At 44.9% G+C, this 18163-nt stretch overlaps 6 protein-coding genes across 6 annotated transcripts; 4 read left to right on the top strand and 2 right to left on the bottom strand.

Annotated features, from left to right (window-relative positions):
• Nucleotides 1-130: 130 nt before the first annotated feature.
• N7495_005844 (alpha/beta fold hydrolase) lies at nucleotides 131-1737 on the top strand (the record flags this gene model as incomplete). Its single annotated transcript, XM_057208495.1, has 3 exons — nucleotides 131-278; nucleotides 393-871; nucleotides 928-1737. 3 exons carry the CDS (start codon nucleotides 131-133, stop codon nucleotides 1735-1737), a joined length of 1437 nt encoding a protein of 478 aa, XP_057062269.1.
• Nucleotides 1738-2511: 774 nt separating this feature from the next.
• Nucleotides 2512-5155, top strand: N7495_005843 (uncharacterized protein; the record flags this gene model as incomplete). The annotated part of the gene is made up of 6 exons (XM_057208494.1): nucleotides 2512-2544; nucleotides 2627-2654; nucleotides 2716-2822; nucleotides 2885-3475; nucleotides 3531-4273; nucleotides 4324-5155. The coding sequence occupies 6 exons, from the start codon at nucleotides 2512-2514 to the stop codon at nucleotides 5153-5155; spliced, it is 2334 nt and encodes a 777-aa protein (XP_057062268.1).
• Nucleotides 5156-6957: 1802 nt separating this feature from the next.
• N7495_005842 (neutral amino acid permease) lies at nucleotides 6958-8443 on the top strand (the record flags this gene model as incomplete). Its single annotated transcript, XM_057208493.1, has 3 exons — nucleotides 6958-7129; nucleotides 7189-7261; nucleotides 7324-8443. 3 exons carry the CDS (start codon nucleotides 6958-6960, stop codon nucleotides 8441-8443), a joined length of 1365 nt encoding a protein of 454 aa, XP_057062267.1.
• A 583-nt stretch (nucleotides 8444-9026) lies between these two features.
• N7495_005841 (Cysteine dioxygenase) lies at nucleotides 9027-11055 on the bottom strand (the record flags this gene model as incomplete). Its single annotated transcript, XM_057208492.1, has 4 exons — nucleotides 9027-9141; nucleotides 10696-10774; nucleotides 10806-10914; nucleotides 10990-11055. The coding sequence occupies 4 exons, from the start codon at nucleotides 11053-11055 to the stop codon at nucleotides 9027-9029; spliced, it is 369 nt and encodes a 122-aa protein (XP_057062266.1).
• Nucleotides 11056-11087: 32 nt separating this feature from the next.
• On the bottom strand, nucleotides 11088-11252 carry N7495_005840 (cysteine dioxygenase; the record flags this gene model as incomplete). Its single annotated transcript, XM_057208491.1, has 1 exon — nucleotides 11088-11252. The coding sequence occupies one exon, from the start codon at nucleotides 11250-11252 to the stop codon at nucleotides 11088-11090; it is 165 nt and encodes a 54-aa protein (XP_057062265.1).
• A 529-nt stretch (nucleotides 11253-11781) lies between these two features.
• N7495_005839 (GTP-binding protein RBG1) lies at nucleotides 11782-13360 on the top strand (the record flags this gene model as incomplete). Its single annotated transcript, XM_057208490.1, has 9 exons — nucleotides 11782-11802; nucleotides 11872-11935; nucleotides 12006-12083; nucleotides 12150-12186; nucleotides 12247-12317; nucleotides 12370-12707; nucleotides 12760-13116; nucleotides 13167-13287; nucleotides 13341-13360. 9 exons carry the CDS (start codon nucleotides 11782-11784, stop codon nucleotides 13358-13360), a joined length of 1107 nt encoding a protein of 368 aa, XP_057062264.1.
• Nucleotides 13361-18163: the final 4803 nt, after the last annotated feature.

The following is an 18163-nucleotide window of genomic DNA, read 5'->3' as shown; positions in this document are numbered from 1 at the left end:
TACGAAGCCTAAAAGGTGGCGCCATCTTTCTTCCCCACTTACACGAAGCTTCGATATGCTCTAGATCCAATTTTCCCTTCTTGACCATTCCTAGGCTCGAGTTTCGACCAGGATTTCTTTTAGCTTGAAAATGGTAGTATCGCTCACTACTACCGCCATCAAGGCGGTGGCCTTTGCTTACGGCCTCTTTGCTTTGAGTCTGTATTACTACAAATTTATCCGCTATGGTATCTTTTTTCAGAAAAATACTGAGAAGCAAGATCTTCAGCTACAGCTGGGTAAGTCTATCTTCACCTTGGTATTATTTCAACACTGTTGGATATTTCCATTACTACCGATCGAAACATTCAAGCTTCCAGCCCCGATCAAAACCGGTAACTAATGGATATTAGCTCGAGATCGACTGTGGAATTTATCAAAGAGTTATCGCGGCCTCTCTCACCATTTCTTGACTTTGCAGAGTGGTTTCAAGTTCCATTTTGTTAGCAATCATACTCCCAACTCGTCCGAAGCTTTGAGCTCTGGTAAACCCGTGGTTATCTTCATTCATGGGTTTCCTGACAGCTGGGCCGTTTGGCGTCACATTGCCGGTTCCTCGACCCTTCAAGATGCTGCTTCTATTGTTGCAATTGATATGCCTGGTTACGGAGGCACGCAAAAACTCGATAAATACACAGCTACCAATCTTTTGGAGCGATTGACCGAGCTCATCATCGCTCTTCGGGTCCAATATGGCGTCGATGATGACTCTGGATCCAATAAGAAGAAGGTCATCATTGTTGCTCATGATTGGGGTTGTGTACTGGCTATGCGACTTGCATCTGAAGCACCGGCACTCGCTAGCCGTTGGATCTTTTCCAATGGACCCTTGGTATGTTGACAAAACCCCCTATCTGGGTGAGTGATGAGAACTAATCAATTCCCTAGCTGAGCGTTGTGAAATCCAACGTTCTCCGCTTTTTCTCGTCGGCGCAAAAGATGTTTAAGACTGCTATGAGATCCCCACTCAATGCTCGCGCTCCGTTGCTTCAGGCAATTCGCACCTTGAGACCCGTCTTTCGCCAAATTGGGTTATCTGGCTACATCTTTGTCATGCAACTGCCTGTCCCCCTTGTCCGTTTCTTCCTAACTGGAGGAAATGGCTCTTTTATGCGTTCAATTCACAAGAATTCACATGGACGTGCAGAGTTCACTCCTCAAGATGCGGCCGATTCCATGGCCAGCACCATGGGTCCATCCCTTTCCGAGTCCAAGACCCAGACTGCCGAGAAAGAGACATATCCTACTACCATCTCATACGACGGTGAATTTGCTAATATAATGGAACCCGCCAACTACTACCGTCATCATGGAGCTTCTGCGCGCTGGAGGAAATCCCTCGAGACAATCGCGAACTTGCACGTCATTAGTGCTAGCAGTGGGCGACGTACTAGCAACGGCGGAGGTTTGATTGACGAAGGTGTCCCTGGAGGCTTGAAGGCATCCGCAACTATCCTATGGGGAGAGAAAGATCTGGCGCTTTACCCCCAAATCTGCCTGGATGGCTTCGCGGACTTCATGGTCCAGGGAAGCCAGATTATCATGCTTCCGGACTCGGGACACTTCACTCCAATTGAGATTGAGTCTCGTGTGGCTCTTGAAAAGGCGGTTCAATGGGCCATTGAAGGCGAAAAGGGTGATGTTGCAGCTGCTGTGCAGGTAGCATACCCGACCGCGAAGGTCACTGTCCGGAGATAAATGGGGAGGGAAGTTGTGTTTCTGTTGGACCAGAAATAGTGTGTTTTAGCTGTTGGAAGCTTGTATCACCATAGTGTTCTTTGACCCCCTAGTTGTACACTTCGATTAACCCCTGGTGGAGATTAAGTATGGATCTGCCACAATTTGTTATCAAAAGAATGGTCTAAAAGGTTCAATACTTGGAATGTATGGAATAATACCGGAAGCTAAATAGAAGCCGTAAGCTCGGATCTCTAAAAAGTGGAGGAGACGGGAACATCCATCTCCACCTTTACCTTTTCCCTCCAACTTGTTTTTATTTTCTGACGTTTTCAACTTCCATTCTCCACTCTGATTCATTGGTTTTAATTCTTTAAACTCAAGCTTGAAGTTAACCAAATCTCGGGAGCTCTCTACTTTGACACTTTCTTTTCCTTGATTGCCACATCGACCGAGGGCCACGGCAAGTCGCACGACTGTCCAGACACTATGCAGAGCTAGTAGAGGCAATTGTTTTTCGTCAATTTGCACCTGCATCTGATCCAGGTGCCACAGTCCTTATTTAGAGCTTTCCAGTCGACCCCGGAAGCCAGCCAGAACTGTCATTGAGGTGGACACAACACGGTACCTTGTCAAAACATAGCTAGCCGCCTGTCAGGTCCACGGATTTTCTTTTTGGTCCATTTCAATTCTGTGGTAGAATCAGGACCTGCTCGATACTTTTTCGCTTGTTCCGCTTGGAGGTGAATCCTCATTTCTGATTGCTTCGTTGATGCTAACGGAATTGTCGGCGCGATGGATTCCGAGCGGAGCGCTGTTTACTGCACGGTTCGTCATCACCCCCCTCCTTTGGTCTAATCGTTATGATCAAAGTACATACGAACAATGCTAATTATGGGTTTTGGAACAGCTTCTTCTAAGCGACAATTACTTGCCAGGTATGTGGGTCCATCTGGCTTTCCTTTTCTTGAAATGCAGATTCTAATATGAGATGTCTAGGTGCTATGGTGCTGGCGCATTCATTGCGCGACAATGGCACGACGGCGAATTTGATCGCTCTCTTTACACCGGACACGCTACGTTCAGAAACAATCAATGAGTTACGGGTATGTTGTATTGAATTCTGCGCGCAAGATTACACACTCTGAAACTAACCTATGTTTTCAAGACCGTTTATGACGAGTTGATTCCAGTGCACTCGCTCGTGAATAGCACCCCGGCAAATCTTTGGCTAATGGATCGCCCGGATCTCATTGCAACCTTCACTAAGATAGAACTTTGGCGCCTGACACAGTTCGAGCGGATCGTCTACATCGACTGCGACGTTGTCGCCTTGCGAGCACCAGACGAGCTACTTTCCCTGGAGGCAAATTTTGCAGCTGTGCCAGATGTTGGCTGGCCGGATTGCTTCAACAGTGGGCTCATGGTTCTCCGACCTAATATGCAGGACTATTATGCTTTAAAGGCGCTTGCAGAACGGGGCATTAGCTTTGACGGAGCTGATCAGGGCTTACTGAACATGCACTTCCGTTTCCAGGACTGGCATAGGCTTAGCTTTACGTACAATTGTACACCGAGTGCTAACTACCAGTACATCCCTGCCTATAAGCATTTCCAAAGCTCCATCAGCCTCATCCATTTCATTGGCGCGCAGAAACCGTGGACTCTACCGAGGCAGATAGAGCCAGCGGAATCGCCGTACAATCAGTTGCTGGGCAGGTGGTGGGCTGTTTATGATAAGCACTATAGACCTCCTTTTGTGAGTTTTTTGCTCTTTCTTCTCTCGTCAACGACTTAGCTAACTGTTTATCTAGGTGACTACATCACGCCCAGGAAGTGTCCCACTACCGCCACAGCATAGATCATTTCACGTGAAAAGTCAGTCTTCAGCTCAAACTCAATCATCCGAAGTTTCTCAGCATGAGCGTTGGCCGCAGCCTTATCATGTTGAACATGAGGAGCCTGTGAGCTTTCATGAAGAGATGAAAACTGAAGGAAACTTGCCAGCTTTTGAATCATCTGCGTTTACGCCGACACATCATGCTACTGCGCAGCAACATCACGAATACCAACAAAACCATGAATACCAGCAACGCCATGAATACCAGCAACACCATGAATACCAGCAACATCATGAACATCATGAACATAATGAAGGTCGTAACCACCATGACCATTCGTATGACCACTCTGCGACAGATGGAGCGAGAAATGTGGAAGTACCGGTGATGAGTGCAGTTCCGCAGTATGTGCGCGGTGAAGAAAGTGTTTCTACTTTCATACTACCTACTGTTTCAGCGCCTCCTCCAGTGTATCAGCAGAGCTTCGAAAAAAAGCATGAGACATATGACCACCATCACCACACGCACTCTCAACTTGATTTTACTAATAGTCAGATGCACCACCCTGAACCCATAGTACCCTCGCATAATGTGACTGAGCAGCGGGCTGAGCAGCGGACTGAGCAGTGGGAACGGCCTTCTTCATCAGAACCAGAGTCAAAGCCAGAGGTAGAGCCGATATTTGAAGCTCCCAAAGCAGAATGGGATGCCTTACGGTAAGTTTACTCAATGAAATGTCCAAGAATGAAATACTGACGTTCCACAGGGAGCCTCCACCAACAAACTCCAAGCCAGAAGCCATTGGCTTGGAGCAAAAGGTATACGTCATGTCTGAGGACACAAATTTGTTCCAGCCTCCTCCTTCGTACCCCGAAGCCCCGAAGAATATGTACTACAACGTTCCTGCCAAAAAGCCACAGCCGGAAATGGTCACCCAGCTGTTCCCGTGGGAAAGCAATGCACCGAATCCCACTCGCGTCTTTCCCGATGAGCAGTCTATCGCACGTAGTCCCTCTCCCGAGCCGCCTATTGCATCCCCCGAAAGCGATTTTATGCACATGAAAGCCAGTTGGTCATCAACTAGAACACAGTATGAGCCTTCCGCAGAAACTTGGGGTGAATACTCTCACTCCAACGCTTGGGACGAAGATCCGAATATCCAGCGCTACATGGAATCTATCCAACAGGCTCGCCGTGGTAAAACGCAGGTGATATCTGGATCAACCAACCAAAGCATCAGCACGACCAGCTCCGCCCAATTCTCATCCTTCACCAATCCTAGCTCTGCTACAGGCCAATCCGCTGGAAGGAGACCAAGTGCTAAAATCACTGACTTCCCTACGGAAGTGGAACGCCCCAGTCTCCCCGTGACCCCGGCGCCTATCCAGCGTGTCTGGGGTCACTCCAGTTCAGACAACGACGCCTCCGGCTCAAGTGCACTGCCCGTCGCGAAGGGAGTCCCGAGCCAGGAGGAATGGGTGGGTGTCACAGCCGATGCGTTCTCTCACGTGCTCAAAGCAACGTACTTATTATGGCGATCCACAGAACCCCCTGGCCCGACTCGAGGAGCTTCGTCGTCGGCAGTCCGAGGCATTTGAACATCCAGAGCAATTATTTCGTCGACTCTCATCATCATTAGAGTCAGATAAGCACCCTCCAGGATAAACAATCCACAGCACACTTTCTGCTGAACTAAGATCTACTGAACTGAATTCTGAATTAGCCTAACCTGAGATTTTTTGCTGGCATATTTTTTACACATCGTTTTTTGTCCCATTACTCATCATTTCGCGTACCTGCGCTATGTACATTGCATTTGCATCACCTGCATGTCGACTTGAAAATTGAACTAGTAATATTCCATTTTTAAAATCAATATTCCCTTTTAGGCCCGACCCCACAAAGGTCCTACCGAGGACCAATGATAAAGCAGATTCAAGTATATGTATGATCCTTCTCATTATGTAAAATTAAAGCTAACTTCACACTAACTCCCATAATCCGCATTTGATCATAATGGTGTGACAAAGGAACTTGGGGATTGGGGTTTTAGTGCCTAAAGTTATGTAAAACCATGGGGTATAATGGAGAATTGGATATAAAAGTTGAAATTGGATATGGAGGTGTAGGTTGAGGTTGAGGTTGGGTTCTTTTTTAGAGGAAAAATCTGCATTAGTGGCTTGGGGCTATAAAACGCCACTTGTACACTTGTACTCCTTTGGCCCTCCGGCAGATTTGAACCAGCATGCAATTTAGGTGGCCTCATTACTTGCTATATTAGCATCATCTAGTAACTAAACCATGATATATTGAATGCCTGAGTAATTTCCTTGTGTTCCGATTAAGCTAGAATTGTTGCATTTCAAGGATGGTTATAGAACCGTGGACTGTTAGGTGAAGGTTGGAAATCGCATCCATGGAGCTTGGGGTACTCCACGCAAGCAGATCGGTGAGTTCCACCTTTGATCTCTCCGGTGTACTAGCAGAGAGCAAGAAAATGGCAGGCTGTTTAACCTACTATGTTGCCATGACTACTCATTTCGTTATCAGTTAGCAGCTACCAACCAGGAACGTTTTATCCACATAATAGTATACAGAGTATGATAAATCATAATCCTCTATCTAGGGCGCAGTTCGACAGGATCCAGGAATGTCCGGAGTACTCCGTAATAGTACTCCAGAATCCACAAGGACCACGTCTTCTAGAAGAAACCTGAAAACCCCGGGGGCAAAAAGCTCGGATTCCGGTGTATCTATGAACTAAAAGACCACCAATAGATGAATTACCATGACAAATGAATGAAGGTTACGGGCCGTCTTTTTAAAGCCGTAAGAAACAAAAAGCACGAACCATGGAAAGACCGTGTGGAAAAAAATCTAATTCAGCAGCCCTAACGGAGTCTATTACCCATGCTTGCCTTCTTTCCCTGGCTTTGCCGCCTCGATCGAACGGATCATATGATTTGACAGCGCTTTACATATGCTTTTCCGGTTAAATCGCTATCTAGCACGGGCAGGGGCGTAAAGCTTAGACATAACTTAGCCCAGAGAGGTCGGATGATAAGATAAAGTAAATTTGTCAGGGGCGCGAATCTCGGTTCCGCTTGTATAAGCATCAGCCAGTGAAATTAGCGTATATAGTGCCTCGGTGGATCTTCGGTGGATCTATGTAGGACATCATTTCCATATTTGTCTCCAACGGGGCAATTTCGGGCACAGTAATTTGGCTCATAACGAAATTCAATTTGTAAGAGTGCTGATTGCATATTCTTCCTATTAAGGCTCTTGGATTTCCACTCCTCTGACCATCATTAGCTCCAGCATCGATCTCAAGCTTTAAGAAAATCAGAGAGTATAGAAGAACCGACCTCCCCATCTATATTTCAATCGTTTCGCTATAATGGAGACCGTTGCACCCCTCTCCAATGACAACAAGGTCGCCAAGCAAATAAATGAGCCGACATGGGAAGAGGAAAATGGCTTGAAGCATGGCGAGATCACCGATGCCTTTGGTAACGAGGAGTATGCCGAGATCAAGTATAAGACTTTGACATGGTGGCAATGTGGTTTGCGTACGTTGCGATTAATCTGAAGCATGAGATTGAATCAATTTCTAATGGCTTTTCTATAGTGATGATTTGCGAGTCTGTTTCGTTGGGTGTCCTGTCTCTACCCTCTGCGATGGCTACTTTGGGTCTTGTTCCGTAAGTTGAAGCAATTAGACAAGAACCATCGTACGACTAGCTTTGCTAACCTTCGTGATCAGTGGTATCATTTTGATCATCGGCCTCGGTATTCTTGCCACATACACCGGATACAACATTGGATTGATGCGCGAACGCTATCCCCACATTCAGAACCTTGGAGATGCAGGTGAGATCCTGCTGGGTCCCATTGGTCGTGAAATCTTCGGTATTGGTCAATTCCTCTTCTGCATTTTCGTCATGGGAAGTCATCTCTTGACCTTCCGCGTCATGTTGAACACCGTGACCGACCATGCAACCTGCTCCATCGTCTTCAGTGTCGTCGGCTTGATCATCTCCCTCGTTCTGTCCTTCCCGCGTACTATGAAGGGCATGACCTGGATCTCGTTCTTCTCTTTTATCAGTATCTTCAGCGCTGTCATGATCACCATGATCTCCGTCGGTGTGCAGGACCACCCAGGCCGTGTGATTGACGCCACAGTCTCAAACGATCTATACACTGCCTTCCAAGCCGTTTCCAACATTGTCTTCGCCTACTGCGCTCACGTCGCTTTCTTCGGTCTGATCTCTGAGATGGAGAAGCCCCAGGACTTCAAAAAGTCCCTGTTCATGCTGCAGGGTTTCGAGATCTGCCTCTACCTTTGTGCCTCAATCGTCATCTACTACTACGTCGGTAGTGAAGTCGAAGCTCCAGCCCTGAAGTCCGCCGGTCCTCTGATGAAGAAGATTGCCTTCGGTATCGCCATTCCCACCATCATCGGTGCCGGTGTCGTCAACGGCCACATCGGTCTCAAGTACATCTACTTCCGCCTCGGCCACAAGTCCGGTCTCATCCACCAGAGCAACTGGCGCTCGATCGGTCTCTGGCTCGCACTTGGTGTTTCTTGCTGGGTCGTTGCCTGGATCATTGCCGAGGCCATCCCCGTCTTCAGCGACCTGAACGGTCTGATCAGTGCCCTCTTCGCTAGTTGGTTCAGCTACGGTCTTAGCGGTATCTACTGGTTGCACCTGAACAAAGGCCAGTGGTTCGCTGGACCCCGCAAGATCGCCCTCTTCTGCCTCAACAGTTTCATCGCCCTAATTGGTCTGATCCTTTGTGTATTGGGACTTTACGCTTCTGGTACTGCCATTCATAACGATGCTTCCAATGCCAGTTTCACTTGCAGGAACACTGACTCCTAGGTTCCAAGGCTTCTTCCTTGGAAGCTTGATGTGTCCTAGTGTTTATTTATATCCATTTCTTTCATGCATATACGATGTTGCATTTTATTTTATAGCTTTTCATGGATAGGTCTCTATAGATTGGAGCCACGATACGATTTAAGAGATTACTGGTTAATCAAGCAATGCATCCATGATTTATTACGTTTCTAATTTTTGCCTACTACAGTAAAGCTTTGGAGTAATTTTGCGAGCAAAGATTTCGAGATGAGAGAGCATGCTAACTAGGGTAAGCTGCTCGTTCAAAATTATTTCATTCAATACTAACGATGACAGAATTCAATAATGGATAGGTAGTAGAGCTGTGCTAAACCTGCTATTCGTAGTGCAACGGCTTTGCCTGTTTGAATTATCAGCCAAATGAGCATAAAATTAGCATTAGGTTGATAAAACGAAGGGTTGTAAGGATATTTGTGAGAGGGTATTAATAATAGAGGAGGTGGTGTTGTCAAAGTATAGGGCGAGAAGGGTACTGTGTATTATATCCAGATTCAGGAAAAAGGTCTCAACCACGACTTGCACTTGCTAATTTACTAGATCAAACTCAAGCCGTTTGCCACGAATCGAAAAGAAGTGTCCTTGTTTGATATGCTTGGCCTTGCCAGTCCTTTAACCAAAGAGGGAGAAACCATGTCGTGTAGCATTTGGAGGAGTGTAAACTAAGAAATATATTAGTATTCGAGAATGATATTGGGGTAACAGTTCGATTGATCTCACGATGTAGGGAAATGGCAAAATTGGTTGAGTCCGGGTTAAATATCCGATGGAGCCCAAGCTATTTCTATTGTGTCAGTTCTGAGATACTCGTAGATGAATATATATTGTGAAGATGTATTGTGAAAACAAACCTAGACATCGGAGTCGTATAAACGAATAAGTCAAGTGCTACTTAGTAAAGGCCTAAAAGGGCACTTTTCCTCACGTATTCGATAGTCTTGAGCAGGTAAATAGTATTCTAATCTAGATAATTTCTAGCGTCTCAGGTGCGTACGCAGCCTTTGGTGGAAGTTAGCATTCCCTAGGGCACTAATACCTAGTATCTCAGGTGCGTACGCGGCTTCCGGTGGAAGCCAAATACTTTTATCTTTCACAAATTCATATTAATCAAAGCCGAACGCTGTTCCTCGTTTCATTAGTAGCCTGGAAGTCCTATATTGTGAAGGGATCGTGCCTGCGTCCACGTCCATCCCACTGAGCCAAAAGACTATAATGATTTCGCTCTCAAGAAATCATATACGCAGGTTCTACTTATATAGTGCCACTCTTGATCCTACACTAAACATCATTTGTCAAGGTATTCTTTTAACCTATGACATATATCCTAGGATCTAGAGTGATTATATTCCACCGTCTTCACTCCCAAGATCACTCTCAGCAATATGCCATATCAAGATGATACCCTTACTTTGATACTGGTTTTTATTTCGGTACTAGTGACGTGGAAAGGATATAATCCCTATTCAGAATTCAGCAGAGGACAAAGGATTACCTACTCAGTTGGTATGGCGTTAATTTTCTTTTCTCTACTCAGTTTTCTAGCAAAATTTCTCTAGCAAGGTATATGAGCTGTATTCCAATTTTGTAGAGTTTTATTCCAGCGAGAGTGACAAACTGACATGGTTGACCAGATTTGTAACGAACATTCTAATGGCAATATCTTCTTCTTGGTCTAAGCTTCTCAAATGTCAGTCAGTCTCTCTTTATGTTCATCAGGTGGATCAGTCTAGAATTTCAATCCTGCCTACCTTGACCTTCTTGCCTCTCGCCAAGTGAAAATAATTACATTTCAACAGGTTTTTCTCAACGTTGAGAGAAAGGTTGACCGGCATGGTGCCAATGTTCTATTAAGCAATGTATGAGAAATTGCGGTTCACTTCTGTTATCAGGACATACCCTTTGGCAGCGGAAGCCCTATTGGTTTCTAGTGAGAATATTTAAATTGTGATAGATAAACACTTGATCTCCCCTGGTCGTCGGTAGATTGCTTGCTCTTTTATCCGGGAGGGATATAATATAATTTTGGACTTTTCGGTACATTTACCTACACCGATTCAATAGCCAGAACAAGACCAACTCAGTGCCTGATTCTGCACATTTAAGTCGACGAACACCAGTATCTGCGGATTACTACCAGAACAATTATCATGAGGAGAAGGATTGTTGTATCCTGTACTTCATGTTACAAGCATCATATGTGACTTGATTTTCGTTACGTAGTCTCACGAGTGATCTGAGGAGGAGATGGCTCTCCGTGTGCGACCTTATCTTCATCTGGCCATGAGTAGAGAGTTTCTTTAAGTGTTCTCTTAAGGATCTATTCAACTTTGAATGAGCAAATCATGTGTGATTCGAGATAGTTTCAGATCCGAGGACATGCGCATTGGTGTGGTCATGGATCGCACTTCCTTTACAGGACTCCAAACAAGAATAAGCTATTATAATATGAGATTCAGAATTTAATGAAAGGACATGAAAAGCTCAAGATTGGTAAATTGTAGAAGGCCCACCAGGTTGCTTTTTCCAATTCCCTCGTCAATCAAGTTTCTGGTATACGTTCTGCTGCTATCTTTCATATCATAAGGACCCAATCTTCCTCATCGGAGACCTATGTTTCCATTAATTGCTGAATGTCCATTGGGTCAACATCATCAGAGTCAAGACCCGAGCTTGGTCCTAAAGCTGCACTGAGATCCTCGACAAGTTTTGCAAAGGGATCGAGAGTCTTCTTGATATCAGAAGGCATCTCAGACTCGTCCTTAAGGAAAGGCATATTGAAACAAAGAAGTGAGACGATGCTAAAAGGTGTTTCTGTCAAGTTGAAACTGGAAAGCACCGTCGGAATAAATCCGTTATCGGAGTTTAAGTAATTGTTCGTCGACTTGAGCCTTCTTTTCGTTGCACATATCTAGATAAGGTGTTAAAGGTGATAAGGAAATAAATTAGGTAGATACGCAAATGCGAATCTTAAAAAACGTATTGAGGGAAAGAGTAAGAAGCGTTGACTGCTTGCCACGCGATAGATGTATCTATCCGATAAGCCGATAGTGGCCAAAAGCAAATATATTCTACACTGAAAAATTAGGCATTAAATGACATAGTATTTATGCCTCAGGCCAACACCCCGCCCTGACTAAGAGTGCCACAATTCAAAGATTGTCCGCAGCCCTTCAATTTTATCGTAACACCGAGCCCTATTTCACAGCACAGCGAGAGGGATTCGCGCCAAGTCGGGGGTTCTTCACTTTTATAACTTGGAAAAATTCTTTCTTTTGCGAGTTTTGTGAATTACAACCGCCAAAATGTCGACCACAATTGACAAGGTTAGTGCGACTCGTTCGCCTTAAATTTGTACTGAGCACAATCGCTAACAAGGCTATGGCATGGTACAGATCAAGGAGATCGAGTCCGAGATGGCTCGGACTCAGAAGAACAAGAACACATCCTTCCATTTGGGTACGATCACCTACAGAACAAGAATTTTATCGATTACGACCATGGACACACAAATTGATAATCGGTGCAGGACAGCTGAAGGCTAAGCTCGCTAAGCTGAAGCGAGAGCTTTTGACTCCATCTGGAGGAGGTGGTGGTGGTGCCGGTGGTAGGTCCTCAGATAACAACAATTTTCTAAACGCTAGCGACAATCGCTAACTTTGATGCTGTTTAGCCGGTTTCGACGTTGCGCGTACTGGTGTTGCCTCTGTGTAAGTCCGAGGATGGTGGAGATCGATAATTTCAAGAGATGAATTTTAACAAATATGCAGTGGCTTCATTGGTTTCCCCTCCGTTGGCAAGAGTACCCTGATGAGTAAATTGACTGGCCAGCACTCCGAAGGTTTGTTTGCAACGATACCACCTATCTCTTCAGCCATTGACTCTTTTTGTAGCTGCCGCCTACGAGTTCACAACCCTTACAACTGTCCCCGGACAAGTCTTGTACAACGGCGCCAAGATTCAGATTCTTGATCTGCCTGGTATTATCCAAGGTGCCAAGGACGGAAAGGGTCGTGGTCGTCAGGTCATCGCTGTGGCCAAGACTTGCCATCTCATTTTCATTGTTCTTGACGTAAACAAGCCATTGGTTGACAAGCGTGTTATCGAGAACGAATTGGAGGGCTTCGGTATTCGTATCAATAAGTCGCCGCCCAACATCAACTTCAAGAAGAAGGACAAGGGTGGTATCGCGATCACTAGCACGGTTCCATTGACAAACATCTCCCAAGAGGTAAGTTTGATCTTATACAGTCCCAAGAACAACGGCTAACACCCAGCGACAGGAAATCAAAGCTGTGATGAATGAATACAAGATTAACTCGGCTGATATCGCCATTCGGTGCGATGCTACTATTGACGATCTGATCGATGTGCTGGAAGCCAAGGCTCGTGCCTACATCCCCGTTGTCTATGCCCTCAACAAGATCGACGCCATCTCCATCGAGGAATTGGATCTTCTCTACCGAATTCCTAACGCTTGCCCAATCAGTTCAGAGCACGGATGGAACATCGATGAGCTGCTGGAGATGATGTGGGAGAAGCTTAGTTTGCGGAGAATTTATACCAAGCCCAAGGGCAAAGCACCTGACTACACGGCACCTGTTGTGCTCCGTGCTAATGGATGCACTGTGGAGGATTTCGTAGGCATCCTTTCCCTCTTACTTTGAAGAATTCTGCTAACATTTCACAGTGTAACGCCATTCACCGCACGATCAAAGATCAGTTCAAGCATGCTATCGTGTATGGTCGCTCTGTCAAGCACCAGCCGCAGCGTGTTGGTCTTTCGCACGAGCTGGCTGATGAAGATATTGGTACGTACACTTTCCCCTCTCAATCAATGAATCAACGCTGACTCGCCTTATAGTATCTATTGTTAAGCGCTAAAGGATTCTCTGTAAATCCTTGACCGTCACAGCCGGCTATATGAAGCGATAAGTCGATCGAAATCGCCGCTGGGGGCGTGCCAAGGGTGGTCTGTGAGGAAAATGCTTTTTACCCCTGGAGTCCTCGTACTGACAGGGACGGCATTTTGGCTTACAGCCCTTTTCGTAAAACGCCACCGGACATGTGTGGTTGGACTCTGAGAGTACCCCTCATCGACAACTCAAGATCATCAAACGAGGGCCTCGTGGAAGAACAAACCAGTCGCAGGGCTGGAGTGGGGGTTATCACTGGAATGAGCGAGTTTGTAAAGTTGCTGCGTATACACTGCTTGCTTATTGTGATTTCTGACTCCTTTTTCGGTGCTTTCTCCCCGGTGCAGCATGAGAGTGAAACAACCAGACCTCGTCGCATTGGATACATGTCCAAGAGGTCGGCCTCTCAGGGGAGTAAGCATGAGAATAGGATACCATGGGTATGTTGATGGTCTTGGCCAGTCACCATGTTTCGATTCTTCTTGCTTTATTACTTGGCTTTGAAACGACCTTTCCATATTGTTTATGATTACCCCATTCATCTTTTATTTTTTTTCATCTTGTTAAGGACAGTACTTTGTTCTTTTTCTAGTGAGCGTCATCAAACATAAAAGTTCTAGATTGAGGTCTTCATGGCCTACCCCTTCCCTGTTCAGACCACTTGCATCCTTCCCTGGCTTTTGCTAACAACAAAAAAGTGAACGACAGTTCAGAATGCTTCCTATTTTGTTGCCGAGCTGGCTCGAGGTCATAGCTTTACTGTTGAATACGTCTTTCCCGACATGCATAGAGATAGTGACCAATGAAGGTCTTTTGATAAGTACTATATAGAATACCTAGGTAGAGATGGTAAAGCTCTGGCTCGAGACTAGTCTACCCTAGATGAGGATTTGCAGCACTAGGTCTGCTAGTTCTTATCAGTTCGCAACGGTATTATCGGAAATGCACTCATGCCCATATGAGTAAAAGCTCTTGCCTTTCCAGGCATACCTGTAATCTGAATTATACGAAGTACCCTCGGGTCTTCAAAAGGGGAGCTGGTTCCGCGTTATGTCTGGCCTGATGTTGACGATGCTCTATACGGGAAATCGGAGCTTGATCTCCGTATGGCCCATGTGGCCGGCCCTCCGTGCACTTCCGTGCAATTACTTAAAAGTATTTGAAGGCTGGAACATTTGACTGAGCCGAGACCCCTGTCAGACTCCGGACTTTTTTTCCCCTCAGCCAACGGGTCGTCAGATCCCCACATGTCGTATGAGGTGATTTGTACCAGATATCTTGGCCTTAAACATGAAGAATAGAGTGGGGGAAATGGAACTTAGGAAATACAGAATCGACAGCTTCGACCCACGAGAAATATGGTGTGCATAATGTTTCGACTTGTGTGCACTGACCTACTCAGTAGTCTACAAATAATAAGACTCCACCTCATTCTCTCTAGCCCTCTTCTTAGGGTACGCCTCACTTTCTGCATTCGATATTCACTTCAATTAGCGTAACATCCAATTGGGGAAAAATGGAGAGGGATAGTGAGTTAATAGTTACGAGGGACGTAAAGATGATAAGTCGACTAGACAAGAACAGCTTACTTCCATTTTTATTTTATTTTTACTTTTTCTTGCCCTCGGTAACAAAAGTACTCTGTAGCATCCCAAAGGCTTCCTCCAAGACTTCCGAGTTCATTCTGGACTGCCCTGAAGGATCTGCAAAATCCACGCCAGGGTCAGCAGGTTGACATCTCTCATCTCTATTGGAAGATGAAAAACAAGGCATTTGAGAGAGACGGGAATGAAGAAGCGGTGAATATTGGTCGAGTTAGCGATCTTTATCTGATTAAGTACATTTTGACTGGGATTTGGTGCCACAGCAGATTCTGCTCGAGCTATCCAATAACAAAGTCCAGATACAGGTACACGTACAGACAGACTCGGATTGCATAGATACAGACCAGGAAGTTCAACCTGGGACTATCCTATGTATGAAGTGGAGTCACCGACAATCTACTGGGTATTAATATACTACTATACTAGTAAAATACTCACGATCTCCTCCCGCCGATACGAGATCGACAAAGAACCCGTTTACCCTGTTTAGTAAAATGGAAATATCTCAGAGAACATTGAAAGCTATCATGTGACTGCATCGACACCACGCTTTGTCTCTCGTGGAATCCATCGGGCTTCCTGGTTGCATTGCATTGCATTAGGCCGCACTGCAATCTTCCCCAGAGTCGTACTGGTTACTGGTAGGAGATTGTGGTTGTACCTAGGAGTATACATTATACTCGAGAATGCTCCTGCAGCACTTAGGGCTTCTTCTGATTTCTATTCCGACTCCACCTGCGTCTATGACTCTATATCATACGCATGTTTCAAATTTGAATTGAATTTCAAATCTAGATTTCTATTACAATTTTCTACGTAGCTTCTCCCCTTTTTTTGACCGTCAGATTGCAGGAGTGAGGCGCCGTTTGAAATGTCTTGTTCTGTCGATCGGTACCTGACAACCCAATAGCCCTACCTTGACCTTGACCGTGCACACTTGTGTTCCCCTTGTTCCTGAGTCCGAGTCTGAGTCTAACGGGACCTGTACTCTGTGCAACTCCGGAATATCTTATCACACATAGGTCAAGAAATAACCGCAAATCAGGTAAATTGGAAGGAAATACTATCCAGCCATAGGCTCCCCTGATGTCGATTTCAATTTTGACTAGTCTAGGCTTCTTTCTTCTTCTGCTCCGAGGTGGTTTCTTGGCCTGGCTAGGTTGCATTTTGCAATATACGTTTTGTATTTGAAGTTTCCAGTCTCGATGAGTGAGGTAAGGCATACACAGTACCTAAGTATATGGATGTGAGATCCGAGATTGTTTTCCACCTGTGCTTGATGTATCATGTTCCATATACGGATAACTTCCATACTCCATAATCTATACTTCATCTAAAACTTCAACATCAGCCCACTGATACTGCACATGTGCTAATCTATGATTTTACTTCTAACCGAACCTCTCCGGGTGGGTAATGATCTACGTAAACTTTCGATTTTGCTATTTCTTTTCTTTTACTTCTAGTTGACTGGGTGAAGGCAAAAACTGACGTCTACAAGTAGTATGATTGGCACTTGAAATCAGCCCCAAAGTAACCTACATATCATTTTGGGACACTATTTGCCCCCTTGTTTTTACTTCAAAACATGCCTTACAAGGTTCTATGAAGCTATCAATCATTTGTCACAGAATTCTATTGTAGACTAGACATTAATTGAACGGAAAAGAAGAGAAAACGGATAGAAAATGAATGGCTTGCGTAGCTGTAATCAAAAAAGAAAAGAAAAGTAGAATCTTTTTGATTCCCTCGTGGCTTTCATGTCGAACAAGCGGGGTTCTATGATCGAATCATTTCAAATTGTGGCTGAGGCAGACCGCCGAATGAATGATTCTATCTGAGGAAGTCCGTGCAAAAAGCAGTTGAGGATCATCGAATCCCCCAAATTCTCGGCCCGGCGAGGACCGCAGTGGTAATAGAAGTGGAGAGTTGTGGTGGAGAGAGAATCAGGGCTGAGATGTACTACTAATTTAGCGCCATATGCCTTCTTTTCCCCTCTTTTCGCTTCTCACCCTTGAAGACCAGGTTCTGTGCAATTGCATATTATTCCATTCTTTTCATCTCTAAATATGAATATAATGAGAAATATAAGTTTTAAAATAACGTATTAAAAACATAGGTGGATCGCCAGAGATCGAACAAGGGACGGTGACCAGGGCTGAAATGAGATCCCAGCTTCTACCTTTCTCACGTCGGGTGCTCTAGTGTCACATGGTATCCATAATGGGGGATCTTAATCTCTCTTTGGTCAATTTTGGGTGAACTGACCGTTAGACGACTTTGAACGCGGGATGAATACGGCAAATCATCTACTATTCTCTCTCCACTTTGATCTGACCAATTCAATGGATATTTTTATAATGTCATGTGCACTTAAGGTTCAGCGGGTGAATCGGTCCGCTTTTGTCTAACAAATCATTGTTCTAAGGTTGTATGTCGTTTAGGTGTGTTCCCCAGTAGAGATCTATAATTGACCCGACTATTCATCCAATTAGTATGGAGTACGGAGTACTCCGTACGGAATTCTGTCCCTTTACGGAACAGGTTCCCAAGGCTACTGAAGGATTTATGAATTTGGATTTTACATGGTTATAATTATAATTACAGAGGTTCCATGAATGGAGAATGGAGCTCTCTATTGTTAGTTAAACTTCTTATAGAAGAAGTCGAAACCAATCGACCGTGTTCCATATACATTGATATGCATAGTTACTACCGGTACTACGGGAAAAGAAGAGAAATGGCATTTCCATACGATACACCGTCTTGGTAATACATGAACGACTAGTAAGGCCTGAGTAGATGCAACCCCTGCCGCGAAATACATCTCGCTTTAGACCAACCAACGCCGCCTCCCCTTATGAACAGGGGTATTTTTATTTTTATTATTGATTTACAATTAATATTATAATATTTCTCAATTTTCTATTTATCCTCTTCCCCCCAATCATAGTGGAGATCGTCGGGTAGGTTATCATCGATTTTTATGTATTATGGATTTTCTCCGGACTCGTCTTTTTTTTTTTTTTTACTCTGCCAGTTGGAATCGAGATCCATTTCTATTCAAATCCACGCGATTATATGCCCTTTTAACTCCGTCCATTGCCTTTTTTCCTTCTTTTGCCTCCCTGCATATCTTCTGTATAAACCCTTCTTGCCCTAACCAA

This window comes from Penicillium taxi, assembly GCF_028828555.1.
Source record: "Penicillium taxi strain IBT 34144 chromosome Unknown utg000004l_segment0_segment0, whole genome shotgun sequence".
Classification (NCBI taxonomy): domain Eukaryota; kingdom Fungi; phylum Ascomycota; class Eurotiomycetes; order Eurotiales; family Aspergillaceae; genus Penicillium; species Penicillium taxi.
This window is presented reverse-complemented; position numbering and strand designations above follow the sequence as displayed.